The 19,794-nt window shown below is 36.9% G+C and overlaps 1 protein-coding gene across 1 annotated transcript in view; it reads right to left on the reverse strand.

The window, feature by feature from the left end:
- The window catches only part of ryr2b (ryanodine receptor 2b (cardiac)), a 113,395-nt gene that overhangs the window by 24,519 nt on the left and 69,082 nt on the right, over window positions 1–19,794 (reverse strand). The window contains exons 74-88 of the mRNA XM_038293906.1: window positions 11,580–11,708; window positions 10,912–11,024; window positions 10,685–10,781; window positions 6,718–6,848; window positions 6,340–6,391; window positions 5,309–5,362; window positions 5,070–5,169; window positions 4,861–4,940; window positions 3,638–3,714; window positions 3,435–3,508; window positions 3,107–3,187; window positions 2,854–2,942; window positions 1,245–1,373; window positions 711–815; window positions 423–504 (exon numbers count right to left, since the gene is read on the reverse strand). Of these exons, the coding sequence (XP_038149834.1) occupies window positions 423–504; window positions 711–815; window positions 1,245–1,373; window positions 2,854–2,942; window positions 3,107–3,187; window positions 3,435–3,508; window positions 3,638–3,714; window positions 4,861–4,940; window positions 5,070–5,169; window positions 5,309–5,362; window positions 6,340–6,391; window positions 6,718–6,848; window positions 10,685–10,781; window positions 10,912–11,024; window positions 11,580–11,708 (1,393 nt within the window). The remainder of the gene's footprint in view (window positions 1–422; window positions 505–710; window positions 816–1,244; window positions 1,374–2,853; window positions 2,943–3,106; window positions 3,188–3,434; window positions 3,509–3,637; window positions 3,715–4,860; window positions 4,941–5,069; window positions 5,170–5,308; window positions 5,363–6,339; window positions 6,392–6,717; window positions 6,849–10,684; window positions 10,782–10,911; window positions 11,025–11,579; window positions 11,709–19,794) is intronic.

Below are 19,794 nucleotides of genomic sequence, written 5' to 3' on the forward strand. Positions count from 1 at the left end.
CCCTGGTGACTTCAAAAGCAACTACAGAGGTCCATAAATCAAGTGGGAGAATATGTCAATATGACAGCTATTAGTCATGCAGTCCACAAATCTGGCCTTTATAGAAGAGTGAACAGAAGAAAGCCATAAAGAATTATGCTTGCTGTTTGCCACAAGCCACATTGATGACACAGCAAGCATGTCCAAGATTGATGAGTCTGACCAGTACCATCTCTCGGCGCTGAGTCCCACTTGTGGTTTTTGAACATACAGTGTGAAGAGTTAGATTGGATCGGAGCATTGGTCATAACATTGTGAGAACATACATTGCATTTGGTTTCATTGTAAAGTTGGAGCTGTAGCTGAGTGCAATGATTGAAAATAAAGTATACGTTTTATATCAGTTCTTTATAAATAACCCATTTGCCTTGCAAATAATTTACCTTCTAACATGGAAAGCAGAAACACAACCATGTCCTTCAATAAGTCCATGAGCTCTTTAAGAAGTTTTATTTGCCTTGAATCCTGAAAAAAGAAACAACAGTTATGACAAAACAAGAAAAAATAACAACACAAAATTTACCTTGAGACAAAAAGAAGTTTAAACACTATTCAATAAAGGGTTTAGTTTAAAAATACTGTCAGCAAACAACTCTATTAAGCTAAAATAATGCAACAGCTTTGTAATCTTTTTAAAGACTGTAGAATGGTATCTAGTGTGTGTGCTATACCTGAGACAGCTTCATCTGCATGTGAGCAATAACATGGAGGAATCCAACGACAGCATCCCAAAGACGACTATGAGCAAGACTCTGCTGATTCCCACTACATGGACCCTAGATGAACAACAAATACATACAGTCAGTGCAAACATTGCAGAAAGTAGAAAGAACTTTAAATGACTAAAATCTGAAATACTAATGCTTAAATGTCTATTTCTCAAATATAGTTGACTGTTTAAATGTATTTGCATTTACAACCTACATTTATCAAGCACTTCATATCAAAATTTGCTACAAAAATTATTTACAAATCTAAAAAAATCAAGATCTATCCAAAGTAAAGAGACACTGCTAAAAACAAAATGATATAAACCTCTTGAAAGCCGCTCATGATATTGCAAAGTGATAGGATTCAATCTTTTAAAAGTGTTCTAATAACAGTATCTAGGTTTAGTATTTACGTAGACTTTATTGAAGGTAACTAAGAAATAACCTAAATTGTATTCTGGTAAAATAATTTATTACAAACACAAATGGACTGACCTGTATGTACTCGGTGAGTGTGTTGAAGACCTGTCTGGTGACTTCAATGGCCTTGGAGAAGTTGTGTTGACCCAGAGGATCAATAACGTCCTTCCCAGAGTAGTACCAGTAGAAATCACTAATCGATTCCTGTGGTGTAGCACACATCATTTTTAGTTTTATTTGTAGGAATGTTTTGATCAAATTTTGCTCATATAGATCCACAACCGCATAAACCTTTAGCAACATTCTGTTCTAAAGTGATGAGGTTTAGTATGATGTAGGACCAACCTTTACAACTACTGTATAACTCTTGTCTGAAGTTTTTTATACCGTTTAGGAAAATGTTTATACAATTATTGACCATTCTTTCTGAGGGGTGGACGTCAGGTTAATGACCAATATGTGTGCTGACATTACCAAGTTCCCAGTCACTGCTCTGATTATATAAAAATAATGTTTTGGGTCAAGTTCTTTACCAGTAAACTCTTAGGACCTTGCTTTGTACAGAGTTGCACTGTAAGGAAGGAACAGATAGAACAAAGAACCATCAAAACCAGTCCCCACAAAGATGGGACCATTGAATTGTCTAAGATATCTCGTAATGAGAAAGCTTTAATATCTGCTTTAACTGAAGACCAGACCTAACTCATGAAATAAGGCCAACATAATAACACCCTTTCACTAAGTCTTACGCTCAACACAACATAGTCAGGAAAGTAACCATCACACGCATCCATTGGGTTGTCAGAAAGAGAGGCAGGATTTGTCATTTTAGAGAACACATCCCCACTTTAATTCACTGTAAACTTGTATTGCACCTGATGAGTTAAAGCTCCTGTTTAGCAGCTCATGCATGTATATACATTTCATTAGGCTATTGATGTGCAAACTGATCTTTAGATAATCCAGAGGCTACATTATGTTTGGAGATCTATAGCTATTGACTTTGCAAAAGTTGTTGATGTGCACTATGCACCTTGTTATTAACTGACTCCGTTCGGTCATTAAACTGGGTCTACCACTTAATTGCTCGGTTGCTTTCATGAACAATTATTTTCAGTATGCTATAATATCGCTAACAGTGGGCTGTTGCCTTGCAGCAAGAAGGTTCTGAGTATAATTCCCGGCTCTGCGTCTTTTTTTCATGGAGTTTGCATATTTTCCCCCTGCATGCATGGGTTCTCTCAGGGTACTCCGGCTTCTTCCCACAGTTCAAAAATATGACTGTTAGGTGTCTCTAAATTATCCTTGGGTGAGTTTTTTGTATGCATGGCTGTACGTCTCTGTTTGTCTCTTTGTTGCCATGCAAATTGCGACCTGTCCTGGGTGTACCCCACCTCTCACCCATAGACTGATAGAGATAGGCACAAGCCCCACGAAATAAGCGCGAGAAGATGGATGGATCGATCACTAACAGATGAGAGTATAATATTTAACAACCGATAAATTTCATCACTGAACATACTGCACAGGTGGCAGCCTAATACGGTACCTTGATTAAGCTCACTGAGCTACAGAGAATTATTTACATGGTTTGAACATCTGCATTCAATGAGTCTGACTGCTTGTTTTCTAAATATTCCATTTAGTTTGACATTTTCCTAAGTAGTAACCGTAGTAAACCCACCTGTACCCGTAGTAAATAGTCAACAGTTGATATAACAATGTTGACAGTGGTGTTGTTCCCAGTTTGTGTTCTCAAATAGTTCTGGAAATCTAAAATGTGGACAAAAGAAAAAAAAATTGTATCAAAATTTGAAGAATGATATCAGAAAAAATATTACTTTTGCCACCATTTATGTTTTTTTTTATGTGAATTACTGACAAATATATATGACATTTCATCATTTCTTAATGGACAAGAAGGAAGTTGTAATAACCTGAATTATGTCCTTCGCAGAGCAGCTGCAGAAAACGGAATAGGTCACAAGCCAGGTCTTTGTCAGGCATCACCTTTTCTCCTTAAACCAAAAAGATAACAGCTATTTAAAAAATCAATGAACAGTTTCAAGTAAAATTTATGAGTAAAATTGAAAACAAAAAAAATTTAACCAAAGCCTTATAAAAAAAAAGAAAAGATGTTGATGAAACAGAAGATGAAGAAATACTTTAAAATTGTGCTCTGAAACAGTGATCGTGCAGCGAGTTCCTCTACCATAACATGGATTAACAGTAATGGATTTTTTTATTTCCATTTAACTACAGTACCTGAGCTCTCATCCGTAGCCATGCCTAATCCCTCTGCTTTGTTCTGCCTCTCAAATGCGTTCAGATCCAGGACACTGAGTAGCAGAAATTCACAGAAGAGGAGTTAGCAAAGCCTTTAAAAATGTACCTACTGTACTTTTCATCAAACTGTTAATCAGCCAGCCTGTTTTTCTGATTTTAGCACCTTTTCTTCAGTAACTTACCTACATGACTGCATGAGTCCAGCCATGCTCTGGAAAAAGCCAACATTGCGCTTCTCTCTTAGATAATCCAGCATTTTCTGTAAGGCACAATAAACATAGATAAGATCTAATAAAGCAGAAGTGATTAGTCTGATAATATGTTTCCATTAGGGGTAAGTTGGGGTTTAAAGATTTAAGTCTTGAAGAATACTTTATCAGATATATTAAAAGTAAGCTTTTATTTTAAATAAGCTACGTACGTAAAGTAAGACAGGAAATGGTTCCTTATTTGCTCTGTTGTTATTTTGTTTAACTGGAAAACAAAACTGTTAAATATGGATTAAAAGCAATACTTTGCGATTGGTTAAACTCTCTAAAAGATAACTCTGCAGAAAAAGCTTTTTCATGCTTTGTCAAATTAATGCCTACAACTCTGTTCTGTCACTTTAGTTCTGATATGTAATTTTGAGCTTGTTTTTTAATTTTTGTAAATTTATATGTACTGTAATCTCCTGTTCAGTCATTGTTTAAGTCTAATTTTAGAGTTATGTGAATTTGGTACATGAAACAAGATGCAACACAACCCATGCTGTAAATGTATTTATAACATTTGAAGAGCAATAAAAATCTTCAATAAAAACAAAGGACAATTAGATAAAATATCTCTAAAAAACATCCCTAAGTTATACATAGACACCAGAATGTTTTTTCAGCTGCTTTACTGCCGGCCTAGATTGTGGTTGTTGCTGTGTGGAAAACTGACTCATCCATACTCAAATTCTATTAAATAGCTTTTAATTGCATTTCACCTCCCAAATTACCCAAATTCATCACATACACACTGATACACATACACACTGTTTTATATTTTAGCTTGACTGTTCATCACACTCCTCGCGGTCAGCATTGTAATGGTACCAATATTCTTTGTGGGACAATCAGACCAGTGAGAAGTCATAATGGGAAATTAACTTAACAAATTCCTATGAAACTCTCCAGCTGAGGTTGAGATGATTTTAGTATCTTATACTAACATGTTTAGCAACCCTAGCGTAATGTGATTTGGTATCCTAAATTTATGAATGTTTTTAGTCATCTAATTAACATATAAGTTATATAAAAGTGCCACTATTGTCTCTAAACCACCTAAACCATCTAAAGCACCTGACACGATATAAGAATGAATAACAAAAAAAATAATTGTGTTTTTGTCTTTGTGTTTTATAGAAAAGGATTTCACTTACCTGCTGAACAGTTGCATTCCCCCCATTGAGAAGAGCAATACCTAGTTCAAGAGTAGGACCAATCATGTATCCCATAGTGCCTAAAGTGATACAAAATCAGAATATTTCTGTCAATTTTAAGTATTCTCATTTTTCACTTTGTCAAATCCAAAGCAGGAGTTTATCTAAAAATTATTTATAGGTGATATTTTCTATTTAATATTTCCTACCGCTGCTGGCACTAATAGTTTGCAGAACCATCTCTGAGGCTCCACGACAATGCAGCCTGGCCTGTTGGTACAACAGCTTCTGTTTCTCCATTTCCTTCTCCTTTAATTTTGAATACACAACTTCGGCTTAATTTTGAAATATAGAGATACTGCGATATTTTATAGTTTTTTAAAACAAGACAAAAAAGCTTAATAACTCAGGGAAAAGAGTTTAAAAATCTAAGGATTCATTTGCTCACTTCAAAGCTTTCTACTTCCTGCTCATCATCATCTTTGCTCTCTCTGCAACAGCTCTGGGAAAAAAAAACAAAAAAAAAAAAACAGAAGTGAACAGATGATGTAAAACCAGATCCAAAAAGTAATGCATCAACAATAAATGATTTACAAATGTGCTGAAGCTCTTTACTGACAGGTACTTTAGGTTCATACTTCATGGGTCATGCACACAGATTTTAAAGAATAACTTCAAGACATGATGCAAAAATTTAGTGTATCTGTGTATGTGCTTAGAGGCTCCTCAAGTCTAAATGCATTAAAAGAAACACTACAACATGATTTGTAATAGGCAATTTAGAGCACTAATTGCAGTAGTGAAACTACCCTTCAGCCAAATTCATGCATATCTGATTTATTTCTATTATGCTTCCTGTAACACCATTACAATTGTGTTTGAAATACCCTTCTATTAAAGACAGAAAAAAATCTGCTGCAAGTCAAATAAATGCAAATAAAAACGAAGAAATAAAAAATCATGATATATATATATATATATATATATATATACATACATATATACATGGATATGTGGACATTGAAAAATAAAGGGTTAACAAACCAAGCCTAATAGAGCTTGAGGAAATGTTCAGTCAAACTTCTGCACCTGTTAACATGTATGTTGCTTCACTATTCATAAGGAAGGTTCTTTAATTTGTCTTGGATAGTTTTTATTTTTATATTTATTTCCTTTAATAATAAGTCAAAATCTATTTCATTTTAAGAAGTTAATATTAAGTAAATTAGTGTTTATCATTATTTTTCAGTTCCATGTTATTTGAATCACTAGTGTGAATTTATACTTTTTTTTAAATGGGACGTTACATAAACATTCCAGTACAACTGTATTTGCTAAGGATTTAAGGTCAAATTTTTTTCGCTAAAAGATTTTTTGCAGATTTTCAAAAATTAAGTGATTTCACTAGTTCAATTGCATTTACAACTTGTAAAAATCAAAACGTTTGCTAATTGTGAAAACAAAATTTTTGACTCTTACCTTTGCCATAATACCAGCATAACATTTGTAGAGGTTGTCATTATCAAGCTTACTGAAAACAGGGAAAACAAAAAGAAAAATATTACCAGAAATATATATATCACTATATTATATTATCAGAAAGTGGAAAAATTAGTTTATTTTATAATTTTTTTTCATTTTACATTTGCAGAGAAATGTCCCTGCTAAATCAGAAACATGTTAAAAGGTTAAGAAAATATTATGTTTGAGGGAATTCAAAAAGCATGTGCAGAACTACAGGAGATTAAAACCATGAAGCACTAATTCCACTTCAGACCAGTGTAGTATTCACTAGTATTCAAGATGCATTTGAGCAGTAACAAAAGCAGCATGTGATCTTTTATAATAAACACACACTTGCTTTCTGTCAGTGCACTTCGACTGAAGAACATAATGAGTTGCAAGAGGGGATCGATCGCCTGGGCGCTTTCTACCACCTCCTTTACCTCCTCTTTGTCACCTTTCCAATGGTTTATCACTTGCCCCTTCTGCAATCCAAGGAGAGAGAGCGAGACAACTAGTGTGTGTTCTTAAATTATACTACACAGCTTATTGGAGCTAACAACAAAGTAAACTCAGCAGGTCCCTTCCTTATGAACAGTAAAGGCAAATTAAAATTCTTGATGCAGACTTACCTTTATTGTTTGTCAATGTGAAGTGACATGCTCTCTGCACTCTCTGCAGAGCATATGGCTTCAATATTCAAAGCAAAGTGCAATGTTAATCAACCTGAGAAATAGTCCTATGAAGGCTTGCTTGGCAGCAGTGAAAGATAGCTCGAGCTAAACTAACAGACAACACAAGGGGATAAAATAAAATAAAAGAGTAAAATTCCTAGAACAATAAATTATAAATTTTTAATTAAGAATAATTTAATTTGAATGTGCTCTAATGGAGACATCCATGTTCGTCAAAGAACATTGCTGCCATCTACTGGTTTGTGACGTCACGGTGCGGTATCGGCTGTTGAGCATGTCCCAGTGCTGTATCTGGTGTTTGTCACAATTCGCTATTATCCATGATTATGACGACCAGTGCACTATGCGAAGCAGAGAGTAACGGATTAATGCTCTGTTTTTTTTTTCTGGCCAGAAGTTTGATGACAAATCCTCCCTCTTCAAGTTGGCAATCCAACGACGATCCTGCGGTGGATCATGAACCTGAAAGCTGAAATAGCTACTTTTTTTTTTTACTTTTACCCGATGTATTACAACATCCAACTGCCATGCACATGGGCAGTGTCAGTTTAACTATAGCTCTCACAAATTTCAATGGTGAAGTCCTCTCGAAATGTTAAATAATTGTTGTTGATTGTAGGGGTGTCTAGTAATTCCCATTGATTTTGCTTGTAAAGTGGGGAGAATGGCGCTAGGCTTACCGCACCATGATGTCACTGACAGAAGATATCAGGAGTGAGGTGTTACTATATTTGGGCAAAATTGGCTGTTCCCGGACTCTGAGATCATTCATTAAATCCCTGTGAACGTATTAGTTTCAGGTATAAATAATGACCCATTGGTTATTCCTTAATGACCTGACTTTTCCTTTAAAACGCTACATTTAAACACAACATTTAAGAAGTCAAAACATAATTTTTTTCCCCCAACGGTCTGAAATAAAACAAATAAAAATTAAATCTAAACTGCTCCTGGTTAAATTGAATAGAATACAAGAGAATAGAATAGCTGTAGCACAGTGGAGAAATGGGAAAGTTGCAATTATGAGAGAATTCTTAATAGTTAGCCATGCAGCAGATGTGACCAAATACTTTTTCTGAAAGGAAAGAAAAAGTCTCTTCACTTACAACATACAAAAAGCAGATTCAGGTAAATATTATATATATTCTGTCAGGAATCCAGTTTGTGTGGTCTGTTTTTGTGTTTCCTTTCCTCCTCCACCAGGTGGTGCCCTGTGCTCATTGGGTTTTCGTGCACACCTGCAGCTCATTGCCTCATTACCTGTGGAGTGCTCTTAAGCTGCTGACTGCCACTACCTCGACGCCAGAGTGTTTGCCAATATAGGGTACTCTAGCCATGCTTAGTTTAGCAAAGTCTAATATAAGTTTTTGTTTGCCAGTTTTGGATACTCTAGCCAAGCTGAGTTTTGCTGAGTTAAACTGAGTTTTTGTCAACCTGAGTCTTAACTTTTTTTGTCTTTGCCTCTCGGCAGGAAGTCATCCTGCAAAGTGGATTTGTTCGGACCTTCTCTCTCTAGAAGAATCAACTGAGCTTCTAACTGAGCTGGGGTTCCAAACAGGAAGTTTGGATCCACTTTCCCCAAGAGGTCGTTTGAGCTTCACTCTGTGCAAAGGTTTCTTCTGCACTGCAGCCCGTTCAAGTACCGCAGGAAAACTTAGTGGCAGGCAGCTTCTCCATTCACCAAGGAACAACTGCAGTCTGAGTAACCCTGTCCACCCCACACCAAACAAGACAATCTCTGGAACATTCCACACAGACTGGATGCCATAAAGGACACCTTTTTCTGGAGAAGTGAGTCTGCAACCTATTCGTCCAATTCAAACCAAAGAATCTAATTTCCCACTGAGCCTGAACTAACCGCAGTGTCTTCCCCCTCACCTTCCAGTTTCAGAGCTAACCTGACTCCGCCAGATGGACTTGCTCCGCATATCAATCTGGAAACCTTCCGTTGAAGCAATTTTGGGAAGGGGCGAAAATACTGGTTAGCTGATTGGCCTATGTTGGTGATAGACGAGCCAAATAAACCAATCAGATCAACGAAGCATATGACGTACTAACTGAGCGACGACGAAAACACAACCACAAGCCAGGCTGCTCTTGCCGAAACCAGTCGGGAGAAGAGCAAAAACATCTTTTCCTCTGAGAAAAGCCTCCAGAGCAATGTTTTGCTCTTCTTTCAGTGAAGAAATACTCTGTAATTTCGATAAAACTTGCTCAATAGCCACGCTAACGCTAGTTTCATCGGCTGAAGCCACCATGTTCTTTAGACTGAACTGTCGCACTTCTCGTTGTGTCACACCTCAACCCACCTCAAAGCCAACGCTGATTGGATGTTCGTTTGGTGAACGGCTCCAAATTTTCTTTAACGGAGAGTCTCCAGACTGATCTGCGAGTGAAACCATGAAAGCTCGCGAGATCAGGATGGTCTCACTAGGCTAGTTCAGAGCAGCACTGGACTCATCTTTATATTCTTAATAAACCTGTTAAACTTTTCCCTGGTCTCTCTGTTTGGTCTTCTGCATTTTGGGTCAGACCTTTAATTAAATCATGACATATTCATGTTAAAGATAACAACAAAAAAGCCGCTGGTTTTAAAGACAGATGTTAACACTGTGCAAATAAGATTTCAGAGCAGGGTTAGGCTTTTCTTGGACCTAGGAAGTAAGCTTTTGTCACTTAGTATGATTACAAACTTCTCTAGACTATTGAAAGGCACAATATTTCAGTGTTTTTTTTTTTTTATTGATCTACTGAAGTTAGAAGTTTACATATATTATCATACCTGGATAAAATTGCCCTTTTCATCTATTTAAACAGCTAGCCTGTATAACCACCAAGAGAATGTCCAACCTTATATATTATTTTAAAAGGATGCATGTTGTGTTTTTTTTCGAAGAATGTTTTTGGGTATGAAACAGGGGTACCAAGCAAAGAACAAAAGTAGAAGACCTTTTGACAATGCTGTCTTAAGCTGGTCAGAATTAGTGTAGCTATCATCCAGATTGACTGGCAAGGATTGAAAATTTATGTAGAAACAGAGAAACCATTATTCCATTATCATCAAAATAAAAAGTGAGATTATAGTTTGCAAATACACTGAAGCTCAATGATCCTAATTTTTGGAGTGTTTTCCACAATGTCGATCAGTACATTTGACAGAAAGAAGAAGCTTGTTAGAAACCTTTCCCATAATTAGCCAGGAAGTTAAAGCTTTGGTGTATATGATGTATCTATAGATATTTTAAAGTAACTTACCAATTATGTATTTATTATTTGAGCAACATTTGTGTTCTTTAAGCTCTGACTTCTGCAGCTAATCAGATAAGTCCAGAATGAGAAAAATGTAAACATGTTTTATCATAACAATTATATGCTGGTGAAGAATCTCATTCATCAAGGTCAATGTTTAAAATCTTTTTCGTTTTGAATCTTTTTCATTTTGAATTGAAAAAAGCTTCCTGGATGGAAAGTGAAACGTCTTCAAACTTGGAAACAAAGTCCACTGGATTTTTTTTAGATGACCTTTTTTTGTTGGAATAACTTTTATAGTTATCACTAATGGCAAAAACAGAAAGTAGAAATACAATCTGAAGAGTAAAGCATGTTAGCTTCACTTTAAAACTTACAGCTAAATCCTCCACAAGCATTTCCTCAAAGCCACGTCCCTCAGTTGATATCCAAGATTTATTGTAGCCTTGAAGGAAAAGGTTGGCAGCTCTGTGCCTGAAGGAAAGGAGGTGAAAAGTTGATAGATAGAAAAAAAACAAAAAAAAAAACATTCTATAAGAAGTTGTTTTTTCTATGTACTTTTATAGGTAAAACCTGAAGGACCAATATCTTTATTTTGACTTACAGTGGTAGGTTGTAGAGTGGAGTCATTCTTAGGCAAGCAACAACTGCACGTTTTCTTTGTTTGGATAAAACTTTATGCCAAGAAGGCTTCTTGTTTCTCTGCGGATGCTCTACCTAGAAAATGTAGGGAGAGGCATCTAAATTTCTAAATCGCACTTCTGATTTATTATAAGATGACAAAAACTATTAATTCTTATAAAGACAACTACAAAGACTGTTAATAAGCCAAGTGTTTTGTCAAGAAAAGAATAAGGTTTGCTAGAAACTAGAAAAACATTTTTTGAACAGATAAGAAATGTTCAGCCTGAAGTTAGAATATTTATTGGCTTAACATCAGTAAAACTAAATAAAACCCCAATCAAAATGAAATTTTATGGATGGAGTGTTGTCAAAAATTAGAAAACATTGCTACAAATGCCTGCAAAAGATAATCATCTTGTTGGAGTGATAGATGAAGTAGACAGCCACAACAGCATGCCACAACATTTTTTGCTACCTTCATCTCACCTCACTCCACTTCACTGAACAAATACAATTGTCTGTGTGCAGTTAAATGGTTGAGAAGAGTGGATGCACTAATGTTAACGTGTTTACAGAGGCCAGGGAGGCAAAGGAAGACGCTCTACTCTGAGTTCTAATAATTTTCTTTAATAGAATTGTAAAGCTCACCTGATCCAGATAATAAAGCACTCGAGCTATTTCTAGAACCCTGTCCACAGCCCTTTGTGTGTCGGCTTGGGACCCAAGCTGTGCAGGGAGATCTGCAGACAGAATCCCACTGCTGACTTTGTTCGATGCCTGTGAAGCGAAACAGGATTGAGTCATTCATTTCTATTGTTCCAAATGAAAAGCTTGGTTTATGGTTTATTCAAATTTTCAAAAACGAGTTACTGTGGACTTTTTCTATGGAAAAATAAAAGAAATGAAATCTAAACAAAAGCAAAAGACAAAACGAGATTCAGAACAACAGCTTGACTTCTTGAGTAAACAGGTGCAGTTATCAATAGTCACAAAAGCATCTGCACTGACAACCAACAACCTATGAACTAAGAAAAATCAAAAATATGAAGCCCAGTTTTACCTAGAAGAGTTTGGCGCTACTAATTTAAATGCATAGTTTCATCATTGGCTTATGAATAAACATTTTGATAACCAACTCATGGATGCAGAAATAATCTCAGCAAATATTGTACAGAGTGGTTGGCTCATAATATTCATGTCTCCGGTGCACAATCAGTCACTGACAGCGATTATTAAAACAGTGACTATGGACATAATTTCCTAATAACCTTAATTATAAGAGAAGTTTTAATTTTCATATAAACAAACTTGTTTCACAAACTAAATGCTAAAAGATAATCTGCTATACTTTTTCCGTAAAAGTTTAAAAAAAACAGTCCACTAGACTTGGTTTCCGAGGTTTAAAGACGTTTCGCTTCCCCTCCAGGAAACTTTCTCAATTCAAATGTCTTTGGAATGACTTTGACCTGGAAGGCTGAGTATCTTCATCAGCAAAATCTGCTATAATCATAAATATGAAGAGCAAGATTTGAAGCATAATGCTTTGCTAACAGGCCCAAAATCTAGGTGTAGTGCTGGATTCAGACTTGAACCTCCAAAAGCATTTAAAGGCAATTACAAGGTTAGCTTTGTATCACCTGAAGAACATTTCCAGGATTAAAGGACTAATGTCTCAGCATGATCTGGAAAAACTAATCCATGGGTTTATTTTTAATCAAATTGATTACTGCAACGGTGTTTTCACAGGTCTGCCTAAAAAGTGGATCAGGCAGCTGCAGCTGATCCAGAACGCTGCTGCCCGTGTCCTCACTAAGACTAAGAAAGTAGAGCACATCAGCCCAGTTCTAAAGTCCGTACACTGGCTCCCTGTATCTCAGAGAATAGACTTTAAAATATTTCTGAGTCTATAAATGCCTGAATGGCTTGGCACCTAAATACATCACAGACTTGCTATCAGTGTATCAACCCTCCAGACCACTCAGGTCTTCTGGCTCCAGCCTGCTCTGCATACCTAGAACCAGAACTAAACATGGAGAAGCAGCATTTAGTTCCTATGCTCCACTTATCTGGAAAAACTGTAAAAGTGCGGAAAGCCTGAGTTCCTTTAAATCAAGAATAAAAACACATTTGTTTAGGATTGCCTTCGACTGTTCTAGTCAAACAGTTCATCTGAAACATCATTAGTTCAACTTTTTTATTTTCTTTAGTCCAACTGTTTTTAATGTTTTTAATCTTTTATTCTGCATTTTTTATTTTAATTTTTCCTACTTGCTTTGATTCTGTTTTACTTTCCTATATTTCAGTAATGTAAAGCACTTTGCATTGTCTTTCTACTGAATTGTGCTATACAAATAAATTTGTCTTGCCTCGCCTTTCCTTAACACAACTGGAATATTACAGTAGATGGTTTGCTAAAGATTATAGTAAAGTTAAAGGTATAGTGGAGAATATTCTTTTTCCTGGTGGATCATCAAAATAAGTGGTCCTCCTAATTGTCAATCATTTTGGTGAGGCTGTAAGTCATAAGGCTGTCCTACGTGTTCGTCCCCATTTCACCTAACCCTATGCCAAGAAATACGTGGCTGCAGAGAATTACCTCCCCTCTCACACACTGATGAGAAAAGGGATTGCAATATACACAAAAACAGAACTTTTAAACATATTCTTAATGTTTTCATATTTCTTATGCAGGAATGCCCTAAAATTTAGAGTTTTGGTGGACAGATAAATTCCAATGAACAGAATTTTTACACAATTTTGTATGGAGACTAGTTTCACTCAATGTGCTACAGTCAGTGTCCGATGAAAATTTTCTTTTGCTCAGTGAAGGTAATTCTCGGCAGGCAGGAATTTCTCAACATTTATCTGTCCACAAGACTCTAAATTTTAGGGCATCCATGCATTAGAGATATGAAAATATTAAGAATATGTTTTAAATAATAATAAATAATTGAACTTAAAGGGATAGTTCGGTATTTTTGACATGAATCTGTATGGCATCCCCATCACCAGTGGCATGCAATCACACTGACTTACCCCTGGCAGCGTCCTGTGAGCAGAGTTATCGTCCAGTTTTGGTCAAGCCGAAAGTAGTCCGGCAGGTTTTTAGGAACAGCGAAATAAAACTTTTCTCTTCCCAAAACATTATGTGTTCAAAAGAGCGATATTTTTGCATCCCAAAAACATTGTAGTGGAAAAAGTCACACGTTGTTATCACTTGGTCCTATTTTCTCTCTGTTCGTATCAGTGCGCGCCGTCATTCTGACAGCGAGAACCTGACAACAGCCATGTCTCCCTCCGCCTAGTTGGGCGGAGGGAGACATGGCTGTTGTTGACCTCGCTGTCAGAATGACGGCGCGCACTGATACGAACAGAGAGAAAATAGGACCAAGTGATAACAACGTGTGACTTTTTCCACTACAATGTTTTTGGGATGCAAAAATATCGCTCTTTTGAACACATAATGTTTTGGGAAGAGAAAAGTTTTATTTCGCTGTTGCTAAAAACCTGCCGGACTACTTTCGGCTTGACCAAAACTGGACGATAACTCTGCTCACAGGACGCTGCCAGGGGTAAGTCAGTGTGATTGCATGCCACTGGTGATGGGGATGCCATACAGATTCATGTCAAAAATACCGAACTATCCCTTTAATTGATCTCACATTGAAAAAATTTACCTCCTCATTTAACTCATCCCCTTGGGAGCAGTAAAGTAAAGTTCTCTTTCCCTTCATATTTCAATCCCTTTTTTTCCATCAGTGAGTGAGAGGGGAGGTAATTCTCGACAGGCAGGTAGTTCTCTGCATAACACCAGTGGTAAATTGACATAGTGGAAAAATTGCAAAACTTCTTTTAGAATGTAAGTTTGTATCAGAGATGCAAACAGCAACTTTTCAATAGAGCGTGCACGAGGAGAAATGGGCTCTTGCATGCTCTCGCAGGCATTTAATAGGCATTCCCTCTCAGGAGCGGGTATAAGGTTGTGCTATAATCATTTTTAACAGTTTATATTTAGTTTTAAATGCATTTAGAGTCCAATCCTTCTCTTCTAGAGGATGGGTCAAAGAATGATTGAAAATGTAAATTTTGTCATCTCATCTGCCGTCCTCTAGTCAGTTTTTCGGCAGCCTATTGAGGCTTTACTTGCAAAGGAGTTTGCAACAGTGCAATTGTCAACAATCTGTGTGCTCTTTCTGTGCATTCATACTTATAGTGTTTATGTGTCCAGTTAGCATAGATGTATCTTCACTGCACTCAACGTAGACATTGGCTGAAAGTTGCAATAAGTGACTGGTCTAAAAACTTTATGAAAAGAACAGGGAGGCCTCCTAAGAAAAAAATGCAACCAACTATTTGGTGCATTATTTTTACACAATGGTGGCTGAACAGTTAAATTGATCACGCACAGTTAATAAAAAAGTGACTTGGGCATTTCCTACCTACACTTTGAAAAAGAAATTCCATAATTGTTCCAATAATTAGGATAATTTAAATAACTTAAATGAGTTACATCTATATGGGGAAATAAAAAAGTTAGTGTTACACTGGCAATTTAACAAACTGATTTACACTGATTTCAATTAGGTTAATGGCAATTTCTTGTTTTAAATAATTTACACTAGTTTCTGGAATATCAACAGGGTGCAAATGTACTCAAAAACACAATTTCACACCAAATACTAAAGCTACTGCAAACTCCTAAATGAGAACAGAAAAATAAAGGAAAACTAGTTAAGGTATAAAGACATAGAAAGGTAAAAGGCTGCAAAGGAGAAATGCTGTAATCACAGAAAATAGACACACCAACTGCAGATACAAAACCTGTTGCAAACACATACATGATATCGCACAAAACCCATGCAAATGGAAAATGTTGCTCGTGGCGAGAAGATTTAAAAAACATTTTAACAAAATCTTTTAACCAAAGCATTTTAAAATGAAAAATTATAAAAAAAACATTTTAAACTAAAATATAACGCTAAAATAAACAAACAAAATATCAATATTTTTTTTCAATATCAATATTTCAATCAGAGAAAGTAAGGGTGGAAAGTGCAAACAAAATACAAAATCACAACTTGTTGTGTAGACATACATGATGACAAGAACCGACAAGAAAAGAGCAAAGAGCAGCAAATAGCAAAACAACCTCATGTCAACAAAAGCTGCAAACTGACACAACATAATGGAGGAGCTCTGTACCACATGGTGGAAAAGATCAACTCATATAGTTCATGATCCTGAGAAGGAAAATTAATGTGACACTCAAAGCGACCAAGGGCTTGATCTTCAGTGGGTCTACACATCTTAAAACAAATGCAAACATGTTTGAACGGGCAGAGCAGATCTTAAAGAAAGGTGCAAAGTGATTTGCATTTGTAATACAGCTTGTGAAAACCTTTATTTGTGTGTGTTCCTTCATCAATATGTAGATCATATTGTAATGACCAAACAACACAAATTTGGGGGTGAAGAATATGCAAATGTATTCATTTACAACTTGCATAGCAATTTTGTAATTCAGGACTGTACTGCGGCGGCAGTTTTTACGTCTTTTTTTTAGCACTACTGAAAGTGAGGTGCATATTACAAAGCAAATATATATATATATATATATATATATATATATATATATATATATATATACACACACATTACAATGCCAGAGGATAGCAACATATTCTGTGTCAATATAGACATAACTTGACAATCAAAAGTAACAATAATAGCATAATAATAATAAAGAAAAAATGTCTATTCAGGCTAGCACATATTATACAGATATGAAAGTGTGTATCTCTTATTTTTCCAAAATGTTAACGTATTTTCACGACCATAAGGCGTACCGCACTAAAAGGCGCACTCTCAGTTATGTGTGCCATTTCTGTATTTAACACACACATAAGGCGCACCGGACTATAGGGCGCGTTTTTTATATACAGGTACATGTCCTCTACTACCTTTAAATACCTCTACTGCGTATTTAAAAATACAGCGGGGGCAAAACTGAGTATGACTGTGCTTTATTCATGTATTTATTACAAAGTATTAATCAAACCTTGCAGCTGGCCGTGAGACAGACACATCGCAGATGACACAGCGCTGTGGTCACTCCTAAATTAACTTAAAATCCTGAAACCTGCCGACGGAATATGTTCGCTTTTATTACCGGTATCCTGGTGCCTGCAGTTTAAATTATTTAGATGAAAAACACCTGCCAGCAGCCGCGGTGAACCTGGAGGCTGCCCAGCCTAGAGGCTGCTGTTGAAGGGATTTCTACTGTCGGTGCACCGCTGGTATGTGGGGGTCTGAGCGCCTCCGACAGAAATAGATAATCTGGATGAACTGACTGCAATTATGAAGTTTTCAGGTGGACTTTCTCACTTAAAAACATATTAAAACTACTTTATTCCCACTGATCACAGCAAATATAGCTGCAAGATTTAGATTATTTAGATGAAAAAACACCTGCCAGCCACCGCGCTGAAGAGGAGGAGACCCGCCCAGAGGCTGCTGTTGAATTAAGTTTTCAGGTAGAAAAATAGAGCGGGAGCAAAACTGAGTATGATTGTGCTTTATTCATGTATTTATTACAAAGTATTAATCAAACCCATCAAAGTTATCCTCCTCTGTTTCTGAATTAAACAGCTGCTCTAAATCAGACATGCCAATTTCCCCTTCTTCACTGTCAGAATCACTTTCCGTGCAGCGCAGCTCCTCAGCTTTTGCAAAAGCTTGAACAACAGAGCCAGCAGACACGTTAGTCCAAGCATCTACAATCCATCCGCAAACTGTGGCGTAACTTGCCCGGCGCTGCCTTCCACTTATCCTGAAACTGTGGTCTCCGTCTGTCATCCATCGCTCCCACGCCGCGCGCAGCCTTACTTTGAACGACCGCTTCACACCGATGTCGGGCGGTTGGAGTTCCTTTGTCAGACCCCCCGGGATAACGGCGAGCACAGCGTTCATTGATTCACCTTTTTTTTCACATCAGCTGTGAGATGGGCACGCAGCGATGGTGATGCGTGGAAAAAAACACCTGGTCTCCTCACATACACCTCCCTCAGCCACGCTTTCATCATCTCCTCATCCATCCAGCCTTTTTCATTTGCGTTAATATCATATGTCATCAGAGCGCTGTGTCTGTCTCGCTGTCAGCTCCCAGATCAGCTTCTCTGATTGGTTGATGCGGCGCTTCCAGCAGCAAAACTTCAATTTTTCCATCTCGAGCAGCAGCAGCGCGTTGGCGGTGCGTCAGATGCTTAAACGCTCCCGACGTGCTGCACCTGCGGCTCAAAACGCGCTGCGAGACCTTTTGCTGCACCTATACGCGCGTCAACCATTGACTTTGCATGTAAACTCGCTGCTTCTGCTGCACCTGCTGGGTCCGGTTCACACCGATGTCGAGCGGTTGAACAGCGAGCACAGGGTTAATTTGTTTCCCCATGTTTTTCACATCAGCTGTGAGATGGGCACGCATGGAGTTACAGATTAATGGTGATGGTGATGAGTGGAAAAAAAACACCTGGTCTCCTTACATTCAGCCACTCTTTCATCATCTCCTCAATGAGGTGGTCTCAAAAGTCGCAGTTACAACACACATAGGGCGCACCGCACCATAGGGCGCACCGCACATTTTGAGGGGAAAAAAAGACGTTTAAGTGCGCCTTATAGTCGTGAAAATACAGTAATAAAACATGACCATGCATGAAGCAGTGTTATTTGTCTTTTACTTCCATCTCAATCATAATTACCTCCACATCATCTTTCTTTTACGGCCAATCTGAAACTGTTAGTCGGACACACAATTTGCTCATTTTAATGGGGGAACCAAATCAGTTTTCACCTTTTAACAATTGGGCAGCAATGTTTGAAGATCACCCGCAACAAGCCCACCTATTGCAAGTCCTAATAAAGATATTTCATCATTTTTTGTGCCAAGTGGGAATTTATTTGTTAATATAACAGATCTGGTCTTAATTCATAGTAAGGTTTATGCTCTGGTCCCATATAAGGTGATTATGGTCTCCCCCAAGTAGTGGGAATCATTTCCATTATGCAGAGCTAGTTTGCAGCTTTTTTGTTTGTTTTTTTTTTTACTTGCAGCTGTTTTTTTCCCCCTAGTTTTTTTTCTTTTTTTAGTTGCAGCTGTTTTTTTTTCCTAGTTGCAGCATTTTACCTTTGCATGAATGTGTTTGTGTGTTAGCATCTCTTATGTGTTTGCAGCACATTTGCACTATGCTGTTCTCTCTTTCTGTGATTGCAGCACGTTTGATTTTTGTATGTTTGGCTTGTTTGCATGTTAGCCTCAATTTTTAGTTTGCTAGTCTCATTTCATGTTTCTATAATGGCGAAAAACATGGACATGCCTCAAGGTTGGTAACTTTCAGTTATTTACGGATGCAGCAAAAATACACCTTATTTTGCCATAAATGTATTGATAAAAATATGTGCTAATTTTGTAAGTCTGCACATTTAGTTTATTAAGGTATTTTTATTAACTCATGAAGGACTTCAGTTTTGGATTGTAAGTAGCTGTAAGCCATGATCATAGAAATTGACTTAAATAAAAACCAAAACTACATTTATGAATGTTAGAATCCATATATCTATCATGTGAATTTGCTGCTTGATAATGAATTATATTTGATTGTTCATATGATTTACATTGCTCTATATTGACATCAGAGAGTGCATCAGAAACCAGTAGGCGTCACAGGTGCAGGTGTTATACTTTTTCTTTTGATGCTTTATAAGAATTTAATCATTTTTTAAGAAGGAGGTTCCTTGAGATTTTAAAATCTTTTTCAAGAGCTTTTTAGCCAAGAATACATATAGATATGTAATGCATGATATTTAGAAC

Source organism: Cyprinodon tularosa, unplaced genomic scaffold (genome assembly GCF_016077235.1).
Source record: "Cyprinodon tularosa strain WSP-4 unplaced genomic scaffold, ASM1607723v1 ctg331, whole genome shotgun sequence".
NCBI lineage: Eukaryota > Metazoa > Chordata > Actinopteri > Cyprinodontiformes > Cyprinodontidae > Cyprinodon > Cyprinodon tularosa.